The sequence below is a fragment of the Sciurus carolinensis genome, chromosome 4 (assembly GCF_902686445.1).
Source record: "Sciurus carolinensis chromosome 4, mSciCar1.2, whole genome shotgun sequence".
Classification (NCBI taxonomy): Eukaryota; Metazoa; Chordata; class Mammalia; order Rodentia; family Sciuridae; genus Sciurus; species Sciurus carolinensis.
The window spans coordinates 44,295,227-44,318,607 of record NC_062216.1 but is presented as its reverse complement, the minus strand read 5'-3'; the positions used below and the strand labels follow the sequence as shown (position 1 = coordinate 44,318,607).

General features: G+C 33.7%; 1 protein-coding gene across 2 annotated transcripts in view; it reads right to left on the bottom strand.

The window, feature by feature from the left end:
* Positions 1-162: 162 nt before the first annotated feature.
* Msr1 (macrophage scavenger receptor 1) overlaps positions 163-23,381 on the bottom strand; it is a 71,540-nt gene continuing 48,321 nt past the window's right edge. The window contains exons 9-10 of one of the 2 annotated variants that reach the window (XM_047551580.1): positions 11,906-12,094; positions 163-3,567 (exon numbers count right to left, since the gene is read on the bottom strand). In XM_047551580.1, coding sequence (XP_047407536.1) covers positions 3,434-3,567; positions 11,906-12,094 — 323 coding nt within the window. In that variant the 3' untranslated portion in view covers positions 163-3,433. Of the gene's footprint in view, positions 3,568-11,905; positions 12,095-19,422; positions 19,812-23,381 lie in introns of those variants that run through there. The other variant, XM_047551582.1, reaches the window with a different exon arrangement.

Genomic DNA, 23,381 nt, shown 5'->3' with positions numbered 1-23,381 from the left:
TCTGGCTTAGCTGACAAAATAATGACTTGTGAATTAGAAAATTTGGTGCTACTTCCCTCTAGTAAGTGAGTAATCTCATGTAAATATTTTATCTGTGCCAAAAATGTCCTCTTTGAAATCAAGAAGAACATTGGACTAGATTGTTTCTACTTTTTTTCTTTATTTTTCAAATTAGAAATGAATTTCATTGTATAAATAATACACATTTCTTACTGGAAATCCAGAGTTCCTATTATAAATCCCAGAACTTAGTGGACCTTCTTCTGGTGAAAAAGTCTCTGCTTCCAGACTTGTTGATATTCTTTTTTGTTTTTTAATATTTTTATTAGTTGCTGATGAATCTTTATTTATTCATTTGTACGTGGTGCTGAGAATCAAACCCAGTGCCTCACACATGCTAGGCAAGCGCTCTACCACTAAACCACAATCCCAGCCCCTTGTTGATATTCTTAACAGATAAAAAAACCATGAAAAAAAAATGAAGTGTGTGGGGGATGTTCTCTGAGATCTTGTACTTCTCAAGATGCTGCAGCATGAACAGCCCTCTCCTGACCCAGAATCTTACATGTTTTCTGGAAGCTTTAGACTTTTTCATTGGGTGACGAATACCACTCAGACTGCCTCAAGAAGCATTCAGGAAAGAGAAATCTTATTGTTTTCTTGAAAGGTAAAAATCTTTGTGATTCAGTTTGAGTGCATATAGAAGCAAGCGTCTTTCTACTCTATTTCAAGCAACTGAGTTTGCTCTATTTTTAATGTCATAGCATATGTAAAAGTCTCTCATAGTTTTAGTGATTAAAATTTTTAAATATACAGAAAATAATGGAGCAGGCACTCTGAGATATTATTGTTTTCTCGTGTTTGCAAATATGCACATGGGCAGAAAAGTACATTTATAGTTATATTCATATCTGCCTATATTTACAAATTTGTCTAAAGCCCTCTTTGCCCATCCCAGTCCTCCCTATACCACAGAGATAACCACTAGGCTCAGGTTATGGTACTGTTAATGTGTATTTACTCCACCTATTTGAATCCATAAAGAAATTGTGTTTGATAATTAAATATTAACATAAATATAATTATGCCATCTATATCATTTTAGAACTTGTTTATTCTATTTTATAAAATTCACATATTGATATCTGATTCACTCATTGTATTTTTATATAGTATTGTATAGTAGAAATTAAAAAAAATGTTTACACATTTGCCACTGAGGTTTGATTAGGCTGTCACTGTAAGCCAATGACGAGAAGTTTGCATTATTAGACTGTGGTTGGTTTTGGCATAAATGTTACTGCCACCCTGAACACAAATACATTATCATTAAGGCTCTAAAATTCTATTTTCCCCTTAATAAGCAAATATCACTATATGATTTGTAATAGGCATGTGCCTCAATTCAACACTTTATCTGAGAATAATATTTTGCCATGGTTTGTAAGTTTGGAAAAATTGAAGGTTTTGACTTGAAACTATTCAGATAATTGAAGTGAAATATGTTTAGTCTTTAAATGTCAACTGTTATTCTTTTCTATGTCCCTTTTCTCCTTCCTCTCCTCCTCTTCGTTTTCCTTCCTTCCTGCCTCCCTTCCTTTATTTTTAAATAAAAACTTTATGTTTATTTTGATGCTAGATGATGAGACAAATGCTTCTGGTCAGTTGGTTCCTTTTCTAAAAATTAAAACTAAATCACAAATGTAGGCTTCTTGAAGGAGTTAACACAATTCACTGTTTCAAAATAATTATTAAGTCCTCAAATTACATTGGCATTATTAAGTTCTTTTCTAGACTTGACTGAGCTTAGTAGGTTATCTCAATGACCGAAAAATAATTTTTGGATTGCTTAATAAAAATACAACTAGCTATATGTAAGTGGGAAATCAGTATCCTTATATCCTATAGAAATATAATATTCACAGACCACAGGCACTAATCTCAGACATGCCATGCAGGCTGGATGCAAAGGTTCTTTTTAAAACCCACTTATTTACCTTGTGAATAAAATCCAGAGACAGTGGAACCGATCACAGAGAATTTGTAACTAGGAAAATGTGGTAAGTTTGACACAGTCTAGATTCAGAATCCCTTTTGTTCACTACAAAATTACACTGATAGAGAAAACTGCCAGTAGTCAACAAGTGAAAGAATACAGCAAGATAAAGTGCATTTTCTGTAGGTTATTTCCAATAGTTGCAATTCCAGAATAACATTTTTGTCTCTTAGAAAGGTGATTGGGTACTGAGTCTCGAGCGGTTAAAAATGCTTACATCTGTACTTTTGCTTATTACAACAAAGAAAGAAGAGTAGAGCAATTCTCTAAAAAAAAATATTATATAATCACATATTCATATGAGTTGAACATAGGATAGTTGAAAATTAAGTTTCTTTTAGGAATGAAATTAGACTCAGTTGAATTTCAATAACAACCATTGGTCTTTCTTCCTACATGTAGACAGCTACTTTAAAAGGTGGCTTTTCTATTCTAAGATATGGCTCTCAAGATGAGATGAGATGACTATTTCTGAGGGACTTCTTAGGAGCATGCCCAGGGCTACTGGCCCTTTAGGCCTGAAGATGCCTGCCCCTCTCAGTCTCTTTTTCTATGGTTATAAATGTTGACTGACTTCATGAAAGATTCCAAGGACAGGTAGTTGAAACTTCTCTGTCTTCTACACTCAAGGCATTTGCAATCTATGAGTTAAACTAGAATAATCACACATACATTTTAAGCGCAGTGTCCTAGAATTATAACGTTAGTCATTCAACTTAACCAAAAATTCATAAAAAGTTGAACAGACAAGTGACATTTTTGACCCACCAGTTGCCTGCACACATGCAGTGATAGGTACCCTGCTTTCGACTAAGTTTATAGCTAACAACAGTCAGCACATGGCCATGAAAATAAGTTCCCTGGCCCATCATAGTCAAAACATCATTAGCAATGCTATCTAACACTCAAATTATTACACACTCGTAGATAAGATTCTGCCTTTAAAAAATGTATATAATGGAGATTTTGCCAGCTGGGCACATTTATTCAGCAAGTAATGAAAATCAACTAAATATGTTACAATGAAGATGAAAATGACAAAATAAAATCTTGTAGTGAAGATATCAAAAATTAGAGCCAATGATTGTTATGTGTTTCAACTATCATTGATGTTTGTGATCTAGGAGACTTAAAAGTCAAGGTATTCAATTTAACATGTCATTGCATTAGAAAATTCAACTTAAAAACCTAGAGAAGTTAAAATGTTTTAAATATAGAATAAGTATAAAGGTATTCATTGCTTATCCAATTATATAAAAGTGTTACTGGTCTTTGGATGATATTCTTAATCCCTTAAATTTTCATTAAGCTGATTTTAGTGGAAAAGGATAATACTCATTTTACAACAATGATTTCATAAATGTGAATGGAAATACATTATAAAGCACAAGTGACTCCAGCATCTTCAGAGTGTGAACAGGCTCTCACACCCCATTGCCTGATACTACAATCTTCAATAGATGACTCTGTCCCCAAACAAGTTACTTCATTCAGCCATATTGGACCAGTACCTGCAATAATCAGATATAACTGCATTAGTAAGTATAGGTAAGTGGTCATGTTTGAGTGATTCAAAACCATTAACTCATTCACCAATTAAGCCTAAAATATTGATCCTTATCTACCTACAAGTTCTGTGCTCTCTGTTAGGATTCAAAAATGAATCCCCTGATTCAGAGAACTTTATACTCTAGCCAACATGTAAACTACTAAAGTACCAAGAAACAAGAGCTATAACAAAGGTACCTACAAAGGTCTGTGAAAGCATGAAATAAAGAATAACTGATTTTTTTCCCTAAGAATGTAAGGATTTTTTATTATGAATATAAAAATAGGGAAGGGAATAAGCTCTAATAGCAATGGAGATATGTGATAACCTGATGATCTACATGTTAAACTGTGGCAACTGTGTGTTAAAATTTCTTGGGGCATGTTTGGAACATGAGAAATACTGTCAGGAGAACTTGATGGCAGCATCTTCATTATTCTTAGCTTCCAGTATGTTTCAATGTGCATGTGTCTAGTTTACCAAAATACTATCTAATTTTAATTCAGCTAGCACTGATTCAATCAGGAAAGGGTTTACAAACTGTACTGTAAGGAACTGTGGATTGAAAACATTACTAATTGCAAGAACAAGCAAACGACATGAAAATAGCAGGGTTAACACACATGCTCTTGTCTGAGATTCTTCTCAGGCACATTGTAAGAAAAGCAATGACTATCAGCAGTAAGATACCTGACAGACATTTAACTAAATGAATATACTTAACTGCTAATTCCCAAGTAAAGTCTCCATTTTATCAATAAACAAACAACTGTCTTTAAAAGGAACTCATGCTACGAAATGAAAAGGTAATTTTAAAAATAAATGTTTGGTTAGGTGCGATAGTTTATGCCTGTAATCCCAGTGATTCAGGAGGCTGAGGCAGGAGGATGGCAAATTCAAAACCAGCTTCAGCAACTTAGTGAGGTTCAAGACAACTTAGCAAGACCCTGTCTCAAAAAAAAAAAAAAAATATATATATATATATACACACACACACACACATATACCTATACATGGCACAGGGGATATGACTCGGTGGTTAAGCAACCCTGGGTTCAATCTTTGGTTCTAAAGAAAAAAAAAAGGAAAATAATAACAGTTCTAAGACAATGCCAGTGCCAATATGAAAGGGAGTCAAAACACCAGGACCTTTATAAATTGTATGCATCACATTTATGGACATTTATAAACCATATAAAAGGGGAGAAGGGAAACTTTTGGTGAAATCCATGACTCATATTTCAGGGAGCACAAGAATGGAGCAGCCCCATGGCCTCTGTTACTGGGCTACTGTGAGGTTTTTTGCTCTGTAGTTTATGAATCTAGTCACTGGATTAAGTGCAGAATTTTTGCAGTCCTAGAAAAGAGATTAAGCTGAGACTCTTCCCATGGGCTGTAGTACCATTCCAGCAGGGGAAGCATAGGGAAGAAATGACTTAGTCAGTTGATGAGCTGATGTGTGAGGGCACATTTTTAGAAGCTGTGGTTAATGAATTATGAATGTTAGAAGAGCAAAGCTGTGGTGATAATAATGAAAATTTAAGTTTATTCTTTTAAGGAATTAGTATGTAGCAGTAAACATTCAATGTTCATTTGTTATATTGTCTCATTGAATCTTTGAATAACTGTAAAAGAATTATGCTGATATTATGCCATTTTACCATTGAAGAAACTCAGGAGGAATAAGCAACATTTCCCAAGGTCACAGGGCATTCCTACCCTGTTTCTGCCCAGAGTCAGTGCCCTTTATCAACAATGTACTGCACACTCCTGCGTTTTGAGAAAACCATGACAGAAATCTGTTCTGAGTGCTCCAGGAGTAAATAAGACCAAAGTCCTACTCCCTTGCCCTGACCTCATACTGGGCTTTATGTTCTAGGTGTGTGAAGCAACTACATGCACATGAGCAGTAGCAGAGTGATCTCTACATTTAGAATCTCTTAGTACTCTTCTTTTTCCACTGAGGATACATAGCTGTGTGTTTTTGGTAACTGTGTCTTTTGCTATGTGGAAAAGATTCAGGCACACACAGTGAACATGTTTTGAGTGCATTTGTATAAGTCCATATACTGGGTATTTTCACATACAATTTTAAGTTTTTCTTCTTACACTAACCCTGCAAAATCATGGCAAATACTTCCATTTCATAGATAAACTGACACTCAGAAAGGGTCTATGACTTTCTCAAAACAACAGAGAACATAGCCAAGCATATTAACACTTAAATCTTAGTAATATTCATTGGCTACATAGATGTTCAAATAGAGTTATAGAAATAACTTCCAAAGATTCATTGTTGTTTTATTTTAATATATTTAAGACTATGGAGCCTAAGGGAAAATTTTATTTAATATATATTTCCTATCTCATTCCAAATTGTTTTCTGCATTAAAAAATTAATGCAAAGGTAGCATAAAATTCATAAAATTTTATACTCATGTAAAGTTACAAGAAAAAAATGGTTTCTATTTTTTTAGATAATAACAGTTATTCAAGGACTTTTGTTGTTGTTGCTCTTTTTTTTTGCTTCTGAAATATTTTTTCTACTCAGAGTAAACTTATGTAAAATGGATGTGTACATTTTAGATGTGCTTTGTTCTCTCATCCTGAATTTATCTATCCTATCTACCTCTATATCTATCATCATCTATCTCATCTATGTATCTGTCATCTATTTATATCATCTACCTATCTACATGTCTATTTCATCTACCTACCTAGGCATCTGTGAATCTATGGCTTTCTTTATATTTGAGGGCTGTAGGAAGGACAAATGGACTTATTTTACTTCTAACAACAGGAAACAATAAAACTGTTGTCTATGGCTTCTTGAGTTTTATGAGCTTGGTTTATGATGCCTGGGAGTATTTTGCACAGGTAATTAAATTTTCTTTTAATCTTTTGTGTGTGAATGCATGAGTGAGTAAGTGTGTGGGTATGTGTGTGCACATGCATGTTGCTTAGGAAAAACCCAGGACCTCATGTGTGTAGCTCTACCACTGAGCTACATCCTTAGCCCTGTCTCTTGAACTTTCTTTAAGTGATTTTAAATATCTTTAATCTGATCTTCCATTGGCCACCATTTCTATGGGGAAAAAAGGCAATTGGAACTCATACACTCACCAGACACTCAGTAAAGGGACGAGATTTGTGATTAGCAGCTAAGTAGATAGAAGTGGAAGCAAAAATCACTAATGGTTAAAAGCATCTGGATATATTTACATTATATCTAGTCAAGGATGGGTGACATAAATTTTACCACTTTTATTTCAACAAGGAAGTACTTTGAGAAGACTTTATCTTTTGAGGAAAAAAAACACTTTGTTTTGAATCAAAAGTTAGAAATACCATTGGGTGAGAATACAGCAGACCTAGTGGACATAGGCTATGGTATGGAGTCTGTGGTTCTGGAGAACCCACTTATTTTCCTTTAACTTTATCATGTGCAGAATAAAGGAGTAGAGTTAAAATAGTTCTGAGATTTCATTTACTTTTAACATTCCATGATTCTAAGATTTTACAGAAGAAGGCTCCTTAAAAAATGAAGTTCTTAAGGATAAAGAGTTTAGAAGGATGCTCTGTGTGGTGAAAAGAGTGTGGCGTGAGTTCCAGGTTCAGACATGAAATTGACATACACTCCCCCCACAATGGCTTTGTAAATTTGGGCAAGTTTCATGACCTCTCCTAGCTATACTTATTTGCTCAATGAGAAACTAGGATTATAATATCTATTTCTCATAAGCTCTATGAGCACTAAAGGAGATTATATAGTTAGTACTTGACAAATGATTCTATTCTATGAATGGCCTGTAGCATTTCCACAATATCCAGCATCCAAACATTTACATTTCAAAATTTTCAATGGAGGGGAGAAGGACATAAAACTTGAATTCTGAACTATTGATTTTTATTTTAAATTTATTTTGGGATTATTTTACTTCCATTCACGAAAGGATAGTTCAGAGGTGTGGGGTTATATTTTTTTAGTTGCCTGATATTTATCCTTGCATAAAGAAATTCCACTATAAAATTGATATGGAATGTGAAAGTGGTAATATGAAACAAAGAGTAATGAGCTAAGAATAAGTAAAAGTTGCCACTTAATGTTTAGAATTTCTTTTTGCTTCTGTTTTCAAGTTGGAGTTCAGCACTATAAACTTAAGATGAATTAGCTGCTCCCAGTCCAACTCTTACTTGCCTCAGAATCCACACAGGCTCAGACATACCTGAACGAATTCCCAGAGGTAGTACCATTGACCGATAAAACTCATCTGAGTTTGCTACAGGGAGACCACTGGAGCAAGAGGTGGGAAAGCCTGGATAGGAAGAAGTGACTCCCCTCCCTTCCTTGCTCTGCACAATGACAAATACCAGATGGCTCCTAGTGCTTCCTTAATTTAACTGGTTTTGTCTACTCAGGAAATAGAAAGAACATTCCATTTTATGCAAAAGGTGCATCCAAATGAAAGAACCTATTTAAAGGAGCATGCTTTAAGCTTTATTCCAATAAATCATTTTGCTTGCAGCTGTAAAACTAATTGTTCTTAAAGCTAACAAGGATTATCTCTTGTAAGCCCGGTTTGCTATTTTAAAACCAGGAAAAAATGGGAGGGGGGTCAGGGAGCCTGTGTCCAGAAAATGATATTCTTTCTGTAATGGTGAAATTATACAAAAGGGATAAATTTAAAATTTTCTCTTTTTGTTTTAATTTTGGTAATTAAGTACAATATAGTATTAATCTTATTCTTCTTATTTTCTTAAGAGAATAATAATTAGAACTCGCATGTATGTTTCTCTTTTACTCCCCTACACCTTCACTCATATTTCTAAGATTCCTCTTCTGTCTCTATTCTACCTTCAAAATTGCTTTTTTCCACTCTTCTGGGTAAAACTGTAAATTTAAAGTGGAGGAGTAGAAAAACAAGGGGGAGTCTAAATAGTTTTACATAAAAAGGTTGTTCACCATGTCTAATCCCAAAGCAGCTTATAATGTAAGCCTCTCTTAAAATATAATATCCAATGAAGCAGATCATGAAATTTACTTTTCAAACATTTTTTCCCCTTCAGAACAAATAACCGCAGTTCTATTATTTCTTTGTCCCAGCTCATCTTGCTTTATTATTTAAAACTCTCCTAATCATCCTTTGGTTGTTTGGTACTGAACTGTAGACAGACAGCTGAAATAAGAGATGGGCCACTATAAATTGGGAGATGATGAGAACACCTTTCACACCTTTGTACAGTGGAAAATCTCATTTACATTTCAGACTCTTGGAACATCATCGATGTCACTATATCATATAACACTGACCTGACTCTTCTTTCAAAGAGAATAGCAAATGAATTTATAATTATACAGCATGCTAGCTGTGATCTCTTTTACTATCAAACAATACTATGGGTTTTTGTAGTGGTCACTTTCCATATGCTAGTGCACTTAAGATTCAAAGCAAATCTGCCAGATGGTTATTTTTCTTTTTTCTTTTTTCTTTTTTATTAGAAAGGAAGTTGGAATTCTGTGGCATGAGTAGCAGAGCTAAGGTTTCAACTCTCATATTCTCTAACAAAGCTCCTAATTTTTCCAATTTGCTTTAATAAGTGCTCAAAAATGCAAAAGGGAAACCAACATCCTGATACTACGGAGTAAACAATTTTACATGACATTAAACCCTATTGTTTCATTCCTTATTGAAATAGAAAATATTAATTGCCAGTATTTCAGAATACTTATCTCTATCTTTTCTTACCAGTGCTTTAGACCCAAAATTGCTAGACGTGTAAGTAGGGATGAATAAAAAGCTTTGGGAAAAAAGCATTTTTTTTTTTTGTGAGATTAGACATTAAAGTTAATGCACTCTAAACAACAGCCTCCGTGAATGTGTCTTCCGCCTATGTTGGAACTCAACAGGAAAAGCAAGGAAGTGCTTCATGCTCAGAGAATTAAAGCTGGAATAGCATACACTGTGTTTTGCCAAATGGTTATTAGTTCTCTCTGAATTAAATTACATATACTACTATTGTTGTTCTCAATTTGGTTTCCTCTGTAATAGATGAAACATTCACCTGAAGACATAAAGAGGTTAATAAACTGTACTCCTGGGTTTCTTAAAGAAACAAAGCTAAATGCAGAGGTGTCAACTCTCTGGACTATAAAAGCTACCTACCAAAGAACTCATTGATTAAAGGCATTTTAGAATATTTTTCTTTTTCAGATAAAGCTTATCCATATTGATTACATTATCTGAACAACTGGTAAATTCTATATTTCATTTTGCAACAGAGTTATGTCTTGAGAAGCTGAATCATCAGCACATTGTTATTTCTAACAGGAAAATTTTTTGTCATCTGACAGGTGAATAAGACCCATGAAGGGGAACTCTATTTCCTCTGTTAGCCACTGCAGATATCTACTTCACAGATGCTAATATTCAATTTAAATGTTTTATATAATTATGTATTTAAAATAAACAGTCTTTCATCATGTAGACCTTAGTTATTTTAGAAATGGATTTTCTCCCAATAAAATATTCTAGAAACACCAGCTGGCAGCTCAGACTTAGCTAGGAGATTGGCTGCATCATTTGATCCTCTAGTGGCCAAGGGTTGGGGAATATTTTCTTTCCTTCTTTTCTGAAAAGAAAATTGACCTTGAAAGCATATTTTTTGGGAAGGTAAATTTTACAGGTGCAGAATGATTTTAAGACCATACTTTGGAACCTGAGAAACAAGTTCTGAAAGTGTGGGGATAGAAAATTTGGAAATTCCCAACATCTATCTGGTTGTGGAAAATTATATATATATATATATATATACATATAATTTTCCACATATATATATATATATAATTTTCCATTTATTTTTCTCTTCCATTCAAACCTCTAAGTCACAGGTGAAAATCTGGTGACTAGGAGCTGAATCTAGATACACAAACACTGCACATTACCACTTTCTATTATCTGTCTAGCCTCTTCATTAAATTAAAATATCCTTCTGGCCTGTGAAGATCTCAGAACCTGAGATCCCTGCTTAAATCTCTCTCTTACATTTGATATAAGGATTCATTTACATAAAGCGATAAAGAATGCAGCTATGACCTATTATCAATATTATTCAGATAGTGCAATACCTGGCATATACTCATTACTCATTAAATTGTAGCATAATGTCACAATATCTTCAGGCATTTAGAAAGGGTATTTCATCTTGTTCTAGTTCTCTGATGTGATGATTTGACATACTCTAGTGTTTTATAACTATAGATAAGGTTATCTGGAAATGCTGCTATTTCATCTTTATAATTTTACATACTATTTCCTCTCCATTTTTCCAGACTGCCTACATCTATCTAGAATAATAGCAGGAAATCAACAAGGTTATATCTTATTTTTTGTCACATCCATTTTAGAGAAAGTAACAGATTGAAGTAGAAAATATTGGTTAAAATGCTTGGGTGGGTGGCTATCTTTTCCAATTATCTATGTCATTTAGAATTGAAGCATCTGTGTATGTTTAATTATACATAAAGCTTAGCATAAGATGCCAATTTAGAAAAAATCGACAGTAGAAGTTTCATGGACATCCATTTAAACATTTCATATCCTGCTAATACATTCTAATACATTCATAGAGCAGTATACTGACTCATCTAGGTGAAATACACCAATGTGTATTCAGCCAAAGAATTATTCAATGTTTTATTAACCTCAAAAACAGGTTTCTCATCCCCTTTTTAAGGCCAGAAATAGTAGGAACAGAGAGTCTATGCAATTACTTCTCTCCCATGACTTCAGTTCCTGGGTAATACTTAATACAGGTACTTAAGCAGGGGTGAATAATATATCTCATTTCTGTGGGACCTTATGAGATGTACAACTGAGGCTGGTGTTTTCTAGTACCGTGGAAGAAAGAACATTAATGAGCACATATATTACATAGATGGGTGTCCCAGACCAAATGTCACCCAGGATGTGTCATGCCTTGTCAATAATTCACTGTCCTTTACTTTTCTTTATCTGCCTTATCAATAACTCTATTTTTCCCTTTATCAATATTCTTTACTAACCAATTGAATCAAAATGAAAGTTAAACATTATGGGTTGCTGTAGTTTAAATTTTATAGCACATGACATTTATTTATAACATCCCTTTCTTTTATTTCTGTTTTCTAGGATTGACCATTTTGAAATCCTACATGAAATTCTTTTCTCCCATCCTATCTGCTGCTTTCTCTATTTGGTTGCATATTGTTAGAGAATGTCTACATTTCATTTTTTATTTAAACAAGATTTTCTTTAAGTTACCTCGTCCAAAATAAGCTTCCTTGTGCACGCTTTGAATGCCTCGGTATCCCAAACTCCTACAGATGACTTGTCCAATACTTATTTTCCAGTGATCGTCACAAACTGTGCCCCACTGACCGTTGTGGAAGATCTCGACCCTGCCCTGGTGAGGTCCGCTACCGCCCACCAATCGAATTGTCTTAGACAGAGCTGTGAAGTAAATAAATAAACAACAGGATTATGTGAACATTTTTTCATAATACATTTTTCTTTTCAAAAGAGCATTTTAGCACTTTTTTTTCCCAATAAGTTCCCCTATTGGAATAAATATTAAACTTTCTAGCACCACCTATTGCTCAAGAGTTTAACTGCAAGCATCAAGTTAAGCAAAATCCATTCTAGCATTTTTTTGTTCTATGTATGAGAACACTTCAAAGACTACGTTCCTATGAGCTTAAAATCAACAGCTACAGGTTTATTGAAGTTATAAAGATTTTTCACACTATTCAGAAAATGTATAACAAAGTGATTCCTTATTTTCCTGACACACTAACACACAATCTGGAACACACAATCCATCGATTTTCAATGATACAGGATGTCAAGGAGGAGATCATTTTATAATACCATAAACAAAAACATAGTAAATTTCATATCTTTTGCTAAAAGAAACAAGGTAATGCTAGCTAGAACATTCATTTAGAAATGGCAAAGGAATTCCTTCTCGTTAGGTTTCTGGATGTTTTTTCCAAAGTTGGTGCTGTGTATGTGTGTGTGTACACTTGCATGCCTTTGGATAAAAGTTAATGAAATAATCAGAATGTTTATGGGTATTTTGAAAAATGACTATAGGAGTAAGTTTTACAAAGAAATAAACTATGTTTATAATTGTAAAAGTAATTTTTTTCTGTAATATCTAACCAATGAAAGTTGTCATATGTATGATGGACTTCCAGACAATTTTGATCATGCTACAGAGAGATTTTTATGAATATAAAATATTTTTCCTACTTTAAAACAAATATATACATTTTGAACCTAGGAACAGATAAATAAAAGGGTACAATTAACATTATAAAATAATTTAGTTTGAGTAATAAATTTCTTTAAATAACTTATGCTATTCCAGTGAGTATTTGCATAAAATTCATCTATGTGAAGAATACAATGAAATTCAGCAAGAAAATATTTTTTAAAAATGTAATTAATACTAAATACAACTAATAACACTCTTAATAATCATAAAAAGTCAATGAATAAATACAATTCTATTTATCTTTTTAAATATAAGCCTGAGGAAAACTATATTATAAAAAAAGCAATAATTAATTATTATAACAAAAATATCTTTCTAATGTGAAAATGGAGTTAGGGTGTGATTTTCAGAAGTCAATTAATTTAATTCAGCAACATTTCTCCCCCAATTTGAGTTAATTTTGTTGAACTAATAAGTCAATGACATGTAGGGGAAATTGAAAATATCCCATAACAAACTAACTGAGCCACTCAGAAATCTAAAATGGTGACCTGGTAAAATACATTATTATAATTATTTTCTTGATTCTTCCAAATATAATTCTGTGCTAAATACTGACTTAATATAATCATGCCAAAGTGCATAAGTCATTCCTCACTCAATAAGCATAAGATAAAAATATTTTTGAAGTAGAAATAACTTGTAATTAAGGTATTCAAACTTTCAATTACTGAGTATAGTCCCTGGGTGACCCAATCATTCACTGTAATTGCCTAAGAAAATGAGAAAGAATAATGTAAGAATGAATTGGGTGAAGCTTTTCAAAATTACAGCCACTTTGTATTAATTTGTATCATGTCCAAATGCTTATTTTTATGTAAGTCAAATATATCCAAGCCTAACATATTTATCATACATGCTATGAAAAAATGTATATTCAAACATTATGTGAACCTAATTGTCTTATTGCCCAAACAAGTGCAAGCATTCTCATTGTGCATTCTTTGCCTCTTACTTTTCCAAAAATGTCATTAATGAGTCTTGCTTGTCCTGAAGCAGTTGTTTTCAAACTTTAATATTCAGCAGAATCACAAATTGCTGGTCCCACAACCAGAATTTCTGATGTAGTGGTCTTGAGCGGGGCCTGATAATTATAACTTTCAACAAGTTTTCAGGTGATATTGATGCTGTTGGTCCAGAGATGTCCCTTTGAGAAATCCTAACTAGAAGATCACATTACATATTTTTAGATATTTAAGAGAGGATGCATGTTATTTCAGAAATAGCTAGTGATGCTTATAAACTCCTTTGGTTTAATTTATTGCAAAGAGGATGTCTGATGTTTCTTCAAACTGCCAGTGCTCATAGGATTCTAAAAGGAGGAAGCTCCTCTCTTCAAATTCTTTAGAGCCAAAATGTTTGAATATGCCTATGTATATTTGTCACCTGAAATATTTTTCAATTATGAATCAACTATCAACAGGTGATCATGCTTTGCTAATCCTTAATCATCTCTGAATTCATAAAGAGGACAGAGGTAAGTCAATAGACTCAGTGGAGAATTGGCATCCCACATCATTGCACTGCTCTGTTTTGATGGGGAAAAGTTCATTTTGTCTTCAGTGTCAATCTCAGCATTTCATACAACTTAAGCCACAGCATTTTATTCTGTTAGATTGCAGACCAGATTTTTTTTCTGAATTTGACTAACTCAACATTATATGATATCTATACTGCTTTGGCATCAAGCTAACATATTTAGTCAAACAGATTTTTTTTCACTTGAAAATTTTTGTCTTTATCCTAAAGAGTTTAGAAAAGATACAAACACATACACACACACACACACACACACACACGTATGTATTTGTATATATGTGTATATATGTATGTGTGTGTGTGTATGTGTCTGATAGTTGTCCTAATTCTCTTTTTAACTATATTAATATAGACTTTTCCAGACTCAAATCAAATAAACATAGATAAACACTGACTATGTGCTTACTGGATAAGTCTTTGTATTAATTATAACTTTTTAATTGGTGAAAAAAGGGAAACAGACATCAAAGTAGCAAGCTAAAATGAAAATGATAATATAATTAAGTAACATGTGATGTTTCTTGAAACTGAGCAATGAGATCACAGTTAGATATCTGGAATCGATGAACCAAGACAAATCTGCTCAGATCTCCCCTATTTTTATCCAGGTTTATGTCTGTAGGTTGCTTCATTCTAATCTTTTGTTGCAAGTTGGTATCTTTGCTCTCCACTTTGCATGGTGGAACTTTGCTAACAGCCCCTTAGTTTGTGTTTTGTGGTATCTTTCTTAGTGACACTTCTAATTATCCAGGCATGCTCTCTAGGACACTGTTTGGAACAGATGACCACCTTTGGACTAAATGGCTTGGACCAAACAGGTAAGGTCACTTGCAATAACATGGCTTTCCTGGAGTGAGGGTGGGGACTCATATCCCTGTCAAAGGAAGAATTTTGAGCAGACAAAAATCTAAGTCCATTCTATAAAAGATATTTTAATAATCTTGGTATATCTGTGCAATATTAATAATATCAAATATTTAGTGCTATAACTTTTTTATATCTAAAACTGTAGAGTATAACTGTCATTAAAAATTCAGGAAATTTTAATTTCCATTTAATAGTTATTCTTCCTGAAGAGGAGCTATCATCCAACTATGATGTACTTCTTCAGATAGATAAGATCTGCCATGTAGTTTTAGATATGAGATTAGTTAACCTTTATTATTTACAAACATAATTTTTACTTTTATGGAGGGACTCTTCTAGACCAGAGGTGAGTAACTATGGCCCACTAGCCAATTCCATCCTGCTATTCATTTTACAAATAAAGTGTTATTGAAATACAACCACACCTACATGTTTATATATTGTCTATGGCTGTTTTTAGGTAGCAAGAGCAGAGGTGAATAGTTGTGATAGAGAACATACAGAATGCAAAACAAATACCTGCTATCTGGCCTACAGAAACATTTGCTGTATTGTGGTATAGTTATCAAGACAATAAACAAGAATGATAGAGGATTTAAGTAGGGATACTTCTGCCAATTGACTCCTGGGGTAAATAAGGTCATGACTGATCTCTGCTCACCTCTCTAATCCAACCCTTTGAAAAGTTCTCCACCTCTGCATCCTTGGTCTTTGTATGACAGTTCTGTAACTACTCACATTTTCCAGATAGGTCTTACTCTGCTTAATTTCTTTCTTTATTTTTTGAGACAGGATCTCACTAAGTTGATGAGGGCTTTGCTAAGTTGTTGAGACTGACCTCAAACTTGCCATCTTCCTGACTCAGCCTCCAGAGTCACTGGGAGTACAGGCATGTGCCAAGGCCCCAAGTTTAACTCTGCTTGATTTCTGAGACTTTGGTCCCTGTCTGAAATGCTTTTTTCTTCTTTCCCTACTTTCCCTCTCATTTCTCCACCCTCAATCCCAGGTGTGGTAAATTGTCATTTTCCTATAGCACTACTGATCTGTACAAAAGCACCAAGAATGTATTTATTTCCCCCAATACTCTTTGAGATCATTATGGTTATCTGTTCAGTACCCAACAGTATATAGGTTGTCACTTGGTGGTCACTTAATGAAGAGTTACAGTATCTGTGAATGAGGGATGGTAAGCTCCTCTTGATATGAATATGTGGACTGCATTACCTGAGTGGATTATATTGGCAAGTATTTAAAAGAGGAAAGAATAGAAGAAACAAATTTTAGTGCTTTTCAAATCTCTAGAGGAGACAGAGTTCTATGTGTAGGAATAGTGAGAGAAAACTTGAAGGAAATATTGATTTAACTGACATAGACATGAGTCTTAAAGGAAAAACCTACACGGCTAGCTACTGAGAACCTACCAGGCTGAGAGTTCTTGGTATGAAAGTCTGATCAGAAGCCTTACACATTACAAAAACCTGATTTTGTCAGCTTGTAAAGAGGAGCTATTGCTTAGTGACAGACTACTGTTAAACAGAATATTGGGACCAAATGTCAATTCAGTTTACAATGAGTGATGTAATTTCTCAAAAACTAGAATATTTGAATCTGCATGACCAGGATAGTGTTTCTCCATAGGCAACTACATGAGAAGTCAAATAACAACCAGTGAATTATTAGCTTACCTAATTTATAAATTTACAATGAGACATATCAGTGAGGTTTTTGCCTCTGGGAATGGCCAATGCTTGGTCTTTGTATGTGTTAATACATTCTATCAGGTCAGGAGATTTGACATATCTCTGCTCTGATTCACTGTATGCTCATTCTGCAGTTTAACTTTCTAAAGGCAACTTCACTGTTCTTATTTCTAGTTTTTGAGGGAAGAATATAATACTAACAATTTCTTCATACTTTCTAAAGTCCTTATATAAAATAAAAAATATATAAAATAGTTATCACACAGATAGTTAATTCATATTTCTATTACCATAAAACATAAAAAAAACAGGTACTAGAGCTAAGTATACAAAAGAAGAAATAGCTTTGTAGTCTAATTTGAGGTAGGACTCCGAAGATAATAAAAGTTAACAATTTCAGTAATTATTTTTGTTTGTAAATTTTATTATTTAAAGTTGGAGATAAAACAGAAATGTATCAAATATTTCAAAATAGAGGAATATAAATAATATTCTATAATTAATTTTAGAATATAAAGAGATATACTCTCGACCCTCTTTTTTGTAAATTTTGAAACAGGGTATGGATAAATTGATGAGGCTGGCCTTAAATTGGAAATATTTCTATGTCAGCCTCCTAAATAGCTGTGATTACAGGGAAACAACTGCATTCCTGGGTTTAATGGATAGTTTTAGAGGAATTAAGCATTAGTCAAAATAAGCACATAAAAAATAGGGAGAAAAGATAATAATATAACAAAAGATGACTATATTAAGATTAAAAGTTTGATTTTTTCCATTTTGTATAATTATAATGCACTAATGAAAGAGGAAAATTAGAAAAACTTCAATTTGCCATAAATAATAAATTATAATTATGCAAAAATAATTGCTACATAACAATACTGAAAGGAAGTCCCCAAGCATATGGACAGTATTATTGCATATGGGACAGAAATTGAATATATAATCTGTTTTTCTATTTTCTTAATTATATTATTTTAAAAATTATGATAAATTTAGTAAAAATAAGTGGTAGACTAAATATTTGTCAATGTTTTTACTGTTATGAAGTGTTGATAATTTCATAATGCTGAAAGTCACAAAATTGAGGGGAAAGAAACAAGTTCAGAGGAAGAGATACAGTATGCTGTTATTTATGTAAAATAACACATAACCATGTATTGTTTATGCATGCATACATGTAGCAAATTCATAAAAGCATAAGTAAAAGAAAGCATGTACACTCTAAGATAAAGGTTCACTCTGAAAATAAAGGGAGGTGGGCATAGGGGAACTCAATGATATTCATAACATATTTTTTATAAAAACCAGTATGTATTGCCAATATAGTAAAGGTCAACATCTTAAAAATCCAGTTGTTATGTACATGACTATTTATTAGTTATTTACTATAAATATTTTTTCTCCTTTTCTTTACATTATACGTTTTCTTTACATTTGAAATACATTTTACTTACAGAATCAACACATTCACAACAATGTTAAGGAAGTCATACCTGGGCTCTAAGTACATTATGAAAGAGTTTTTTTTATCTGTCTTTCCTTGAAAGATATTATAAATCTACCAATCTTAACTTGATAGACAAAACTGTAATCTGCAAACAAAGAAGGGGAGGATGTGAACTCTGGAAACTTCACATGTGACCACCACTGCTGTTGAGTAGAAGTAAAAAAGAGTTACAAATGACTACTTCATTTCAGTTACAGATGGTCCTCAACCTGTAATGGTTCAACTTAATGCATTTTCAGTAGAAACTGAACCTTGAACTGTGAATTTTTGGTCCTTTCTGGCCAGAGATACACTGTCCTATACCCTCTTGAGGTGCTGGGTAGTTGCAGGGAACTGCAGGTCCCAAAGAGCCCCATCACCACGTGGAGAAACAACTGAGATTCTGCTGTGCTGTGTTTCTAAGTCACACTTGGTAGTTCAAGTGTATTAAGTGCATTTTGAACTTACGATGTTTACTACTTATGATGGACTTATAGTGATGTAATTTCATTGTAAATGGAGAAACTTATACAACGTTATTGTTAAATTGCTTATTTCAGGATCATGTTTTCTTTCTTTTGTGCCAATTATTGGAATTACATTTTAAAGTTAAAATTATTACAATGGTAGTTGTTATATTTGAATTCCAAATGTAATACAGAAATCATAAATATATATATATATATATAGCAAAATTCTTCTGGAACAGAAAATGATTACTTAAGATAATTATCTGAGTAAGACTCTTAGCTATGGAATGCACAACCCAAATATCATTTATCCAGAGAAACAATTAAATTTCTCTAGAAAACTGATGTAATATATTTTGACTTCAAAAGTCAAAAGAATACAATAATTTTGGAGATCTCAGGTCAGAGTAAAGAGAAGAAAACTATAGGGAGGGAATTTCAATGGCAATAAAGTATATAAAATTATTATGATCATTGAGGAGAGAGTGGGGACAATGATCAGTGAGAAAAGATCGGTGTCCACACCAGCTGGGGAATTTCAAGACAGTGCAGTTAAGAGTCAATTTGAAGTTGTAAACACTTCTGCTTATGCTTTCCAGTTATCCCACGTCTTGGTAAGATTCTCTTAGATTTCCAAATGGAGTTAGGGCACTTCTTCAAATGAAGGGAGAGATGTGGTGCTCCTTGCTGGTATGAGTTGGTGCGGATAGAAGTTTGCAGCCAAAGATGCCTACATGTATGAGTTTCATAGGGCTGCCATAGCAAATGATCACAAACTGGCTTGAAAGAACGTTTTTCTCTCATAGTGTTGGAAGTCAGAAGCCTGAAACCAAGAAGTGAAGAGGGCCGTCACCCTTCTGAAGGCTTTCTGTACAACTACAATTCAACTGCTGAATAACTAAAAATAAGATCGAGAACTCATCATCTGAAGATAAAATTGCACTAAACTCAGATGATATTGTGTAAATCTAAATGATAAGAGTAAATTACCCCAAGGCGTTAAAATATAAAAGAAGACTATCCAATCTACTATAATTAATTTGTCATTTTTAAAATTTTCAATTTTTAATTAAATCAGTAGATAAAAGTTAGAATGATCTTTCGAAAAATGGCAAATATTTAAGATGAGAGAAGAACTTGGTATTTGAAATTGTCTATTACAAAAGCACTTGTATCTCAAGAAGTATATTGTTATCTTTGAAGTATAGTGTTCATGTATTGGTATGTTTGCTGCCATTTTAGAGCAATCTTATTATTACTTAATGTTTCATTTCTAAGTAATTCTTAATTTCCAGAGTTACTCAGAAGAAGGACCTTAAAAAATTTTATAAAGGGGAATGTAATCTATTTGTGGATTTTTTAACATTTTGCTCTTCAGTTAAAACCCTTGTGGATGTCAATAGGTGGGCTCTTAGATCAAAGTAGCAAATGCTTTATTTCAAGAGAACTTCAGTTCTCACTCATCAGAACGGGGACAGACTTAGTATCTTGAAACAGTGCGCTTCTCTGGTCTGGAAGCCAAGAGACTTGACTCTAGACCCACATTTGCAGACATAACCATTCTGCCTGTTTGCATGTTAATTTCTGCATTTTTTTTGGGGGGTGCTGGGGATTGAACCCAGGGCCTTATGCTTACAAGGCAAGCACTCTACCGACTGAGCTATCTCCCCAACCCCAATTTCTGCATTCTTATGATATCTTTTCTAATGATCTTATAGGAATCTTGTGAGAATCAATCAATGCATTATGATAATTCATAATCTTATGTGTAGTATTATGTGATTCTCACATAAATGTATTATAATTACTAATAGCCCTAACACCTCATGGGAGAAATATGAGTGACAGATTTCTTGTGAGGGGTTAAGTAAAGGAGGTGCAATATAGAAAATGATTCGCAGAATGCTGGGCACAGAAGGATGTTATAAGTGCTAATCATGTTAGTCAGCTTTGTGTCACTGTGACAAAAAGACCTAATAAAAGCAACTTAGAGGAGGAAATGTTACTTGAGCTCAGTTTCAGAGGTTCAGTCCATGGTTGGCTGAATCCATTGTTCTGGGCCCAAGATGAGTTAGAACATTATGGCAGGTGAAGAAGTGCTGCTCTATTCATGGTGGTAAGGAAGCAAAGAGAGAGAGGAAGAGGATGTAGGGAAGATAAACCCTTCCAGGGCATAACTCTAGTGACCCACCTCCTCTAGATATGCCTAACCTGGTTACCACCAAGTTAGCCCATTCAAACTAGGATGCAGCGGTTAGGTTGCAGTTCTTATGATACAATCATTTCACCTCTGAATAGCTTAATAGCTCCTGCATTAACACAGGAGTTTTGGGGCAACACATCTCCAAACTTTAGCATGATTATTTCTTGAAAATTCCAATTTCTGGCCTAAAAATTAGAAATAGGTGATGGAAGCACAAAAGTATCACATATTATGAAAGTTTTTTAAGTATTTTGCAATTCAGATTCCAGAAAGAACTTTTATAAATCATCTCAGTCCACATCACAAACTCACTGAAATTTGAATCTATAGGACAAGTTCAATCATCTCTGTATGATAAAATCCTCAGAGGATATTCTGATTTTCCACATAGCCTAGGAATAACCTCTAGAACAATATGTACCAGAATTGGTATGGTTACTTAATTGTAAATCTTTCACACTATGGAATAACTGACTTGGTGCATTGCTTCCTAATAGACAATAATATTTCTTATATTATTAAACAACACAGTGAGGTTGGTCCACTTTTTCTGTGTCTGGATTCTGCACTCTGGGATTCTGAGGGGGCTATCCTGTCTTACCAACTATTTAGTATTTGCTTTATCTGTTGGACAATGAATTTATGTCCTCTCTAGACACAGGAGTTAATCAAGGGGAAAGCTTAAAAGCAGGGATAGAAAAAGAAGGTGGCACTGTTTCTCAGACATGGTTAGATGTAAAGCTAATAAAGCTCAGCAAAAGCCTATGTGACAATGAATGTGACACAGAAAGAATAAGAGAGAAAACTGGGAGCAGAGGTATATGTTTCTAACTCCAACTACTCAGGAAATTGAAGCAAGAATACTTTTTGAGCCCAGGAATTTGAGTTCATCCTGAAAAATATGGCAAGAACCTTCTTTAAAGAAAAATAAACAAAGAATAAGAGACAAAGAGAGAGATAGAGATTGAGTCCAAATGATTTAATTTGAACTCCTGGATCCTGCCATTCCTGAAGCAAAACCCATCCTCTGAAAGGCTTAATTATGTGAACCAACACATTTTAGTTCTTTATTGAGAAAATTTTCATTGCTTTCCACTTACTTATTCCCACATTGGTGGTGATAATTTGAGGAAAAATACAAATGATTTCCAAGGTCATTCTGTTTTTCATTAATATCACCAACATTGGATATTGTTTACTTAAATTGTATCATGAAATGCCATAATGTAAAAGAATGTCTCTGAACTGAGAAAACATAACATTGCTCAGAAACAAATAGAAGCAAAATTGTTCTCATAATGATAAAAAGCACCATAATACCTCAAAATTTGTTTATATTACAATTTAAACCCTCTTAAAGAACGAATTGATAGAAAAACAGGCAAAGAAAACGAAATTTGTTTTGAAACATTTTCAGACTTGTGCTGAGAAAATTTAGACAGGAGATGGCCCACAGACACAGATCACTTTTGATACCTTCTTCTTACAGGCTTAATTGTGTTCTTGCCAAATCCACACGTTGACATTTTAACTCTCAATGTGTATTTAGAGTTAGGGCCTTCAGAGAGGCAAGTAAGGTCATATGAATTTATAAGGGTGGAGCCCAAATTCAGTAGGACCTGTGTTCTAACAGAGAAGAAACAAGAGTGCAGAACTCACACCACCAAATGTGGTCCCAGTGAGAAGGCAGCCATCTGCAAGCCAAGCAGAGACGCCTTGTGGGGAACAGTCCTGCCAGCAGCTGGGTCCTGGACTTCCAGTCTCCAGAACCTTGAGAAAACAAATTTCTGTTATTTAATCTACCAGCTTTGGTGTTCTGTTCTGGCAGTACAAAGCAGACTAACACAATTTCCTTTCCCTTTTTTCACTTATGTTTGGCATTTTGGAATATTTATAAGAAAGATGACCAAATAGAGAATCTCAGTGGGCATAAACTTGAAAACGCAAAGATTTCCTTTAATTCATATATGGTAATTAAGGCACCCAAATATGCTAGGATATGATTTGAGCACATTGAAAACCTTGTTTTCCAAAATATAAATGAGTAGTTAAGAGTTTCATGGCAGGGTTGTGGATGTAACTTAGTGATAGAGCATTTTCCTAGCATTTGCAAAAGCCTTGGATTAGATTCCCAGCATCAAGAAGAAAGAAAGGAAGAAAGAAAGAAAGAAAGAAAAGAAGGAAGGAAGG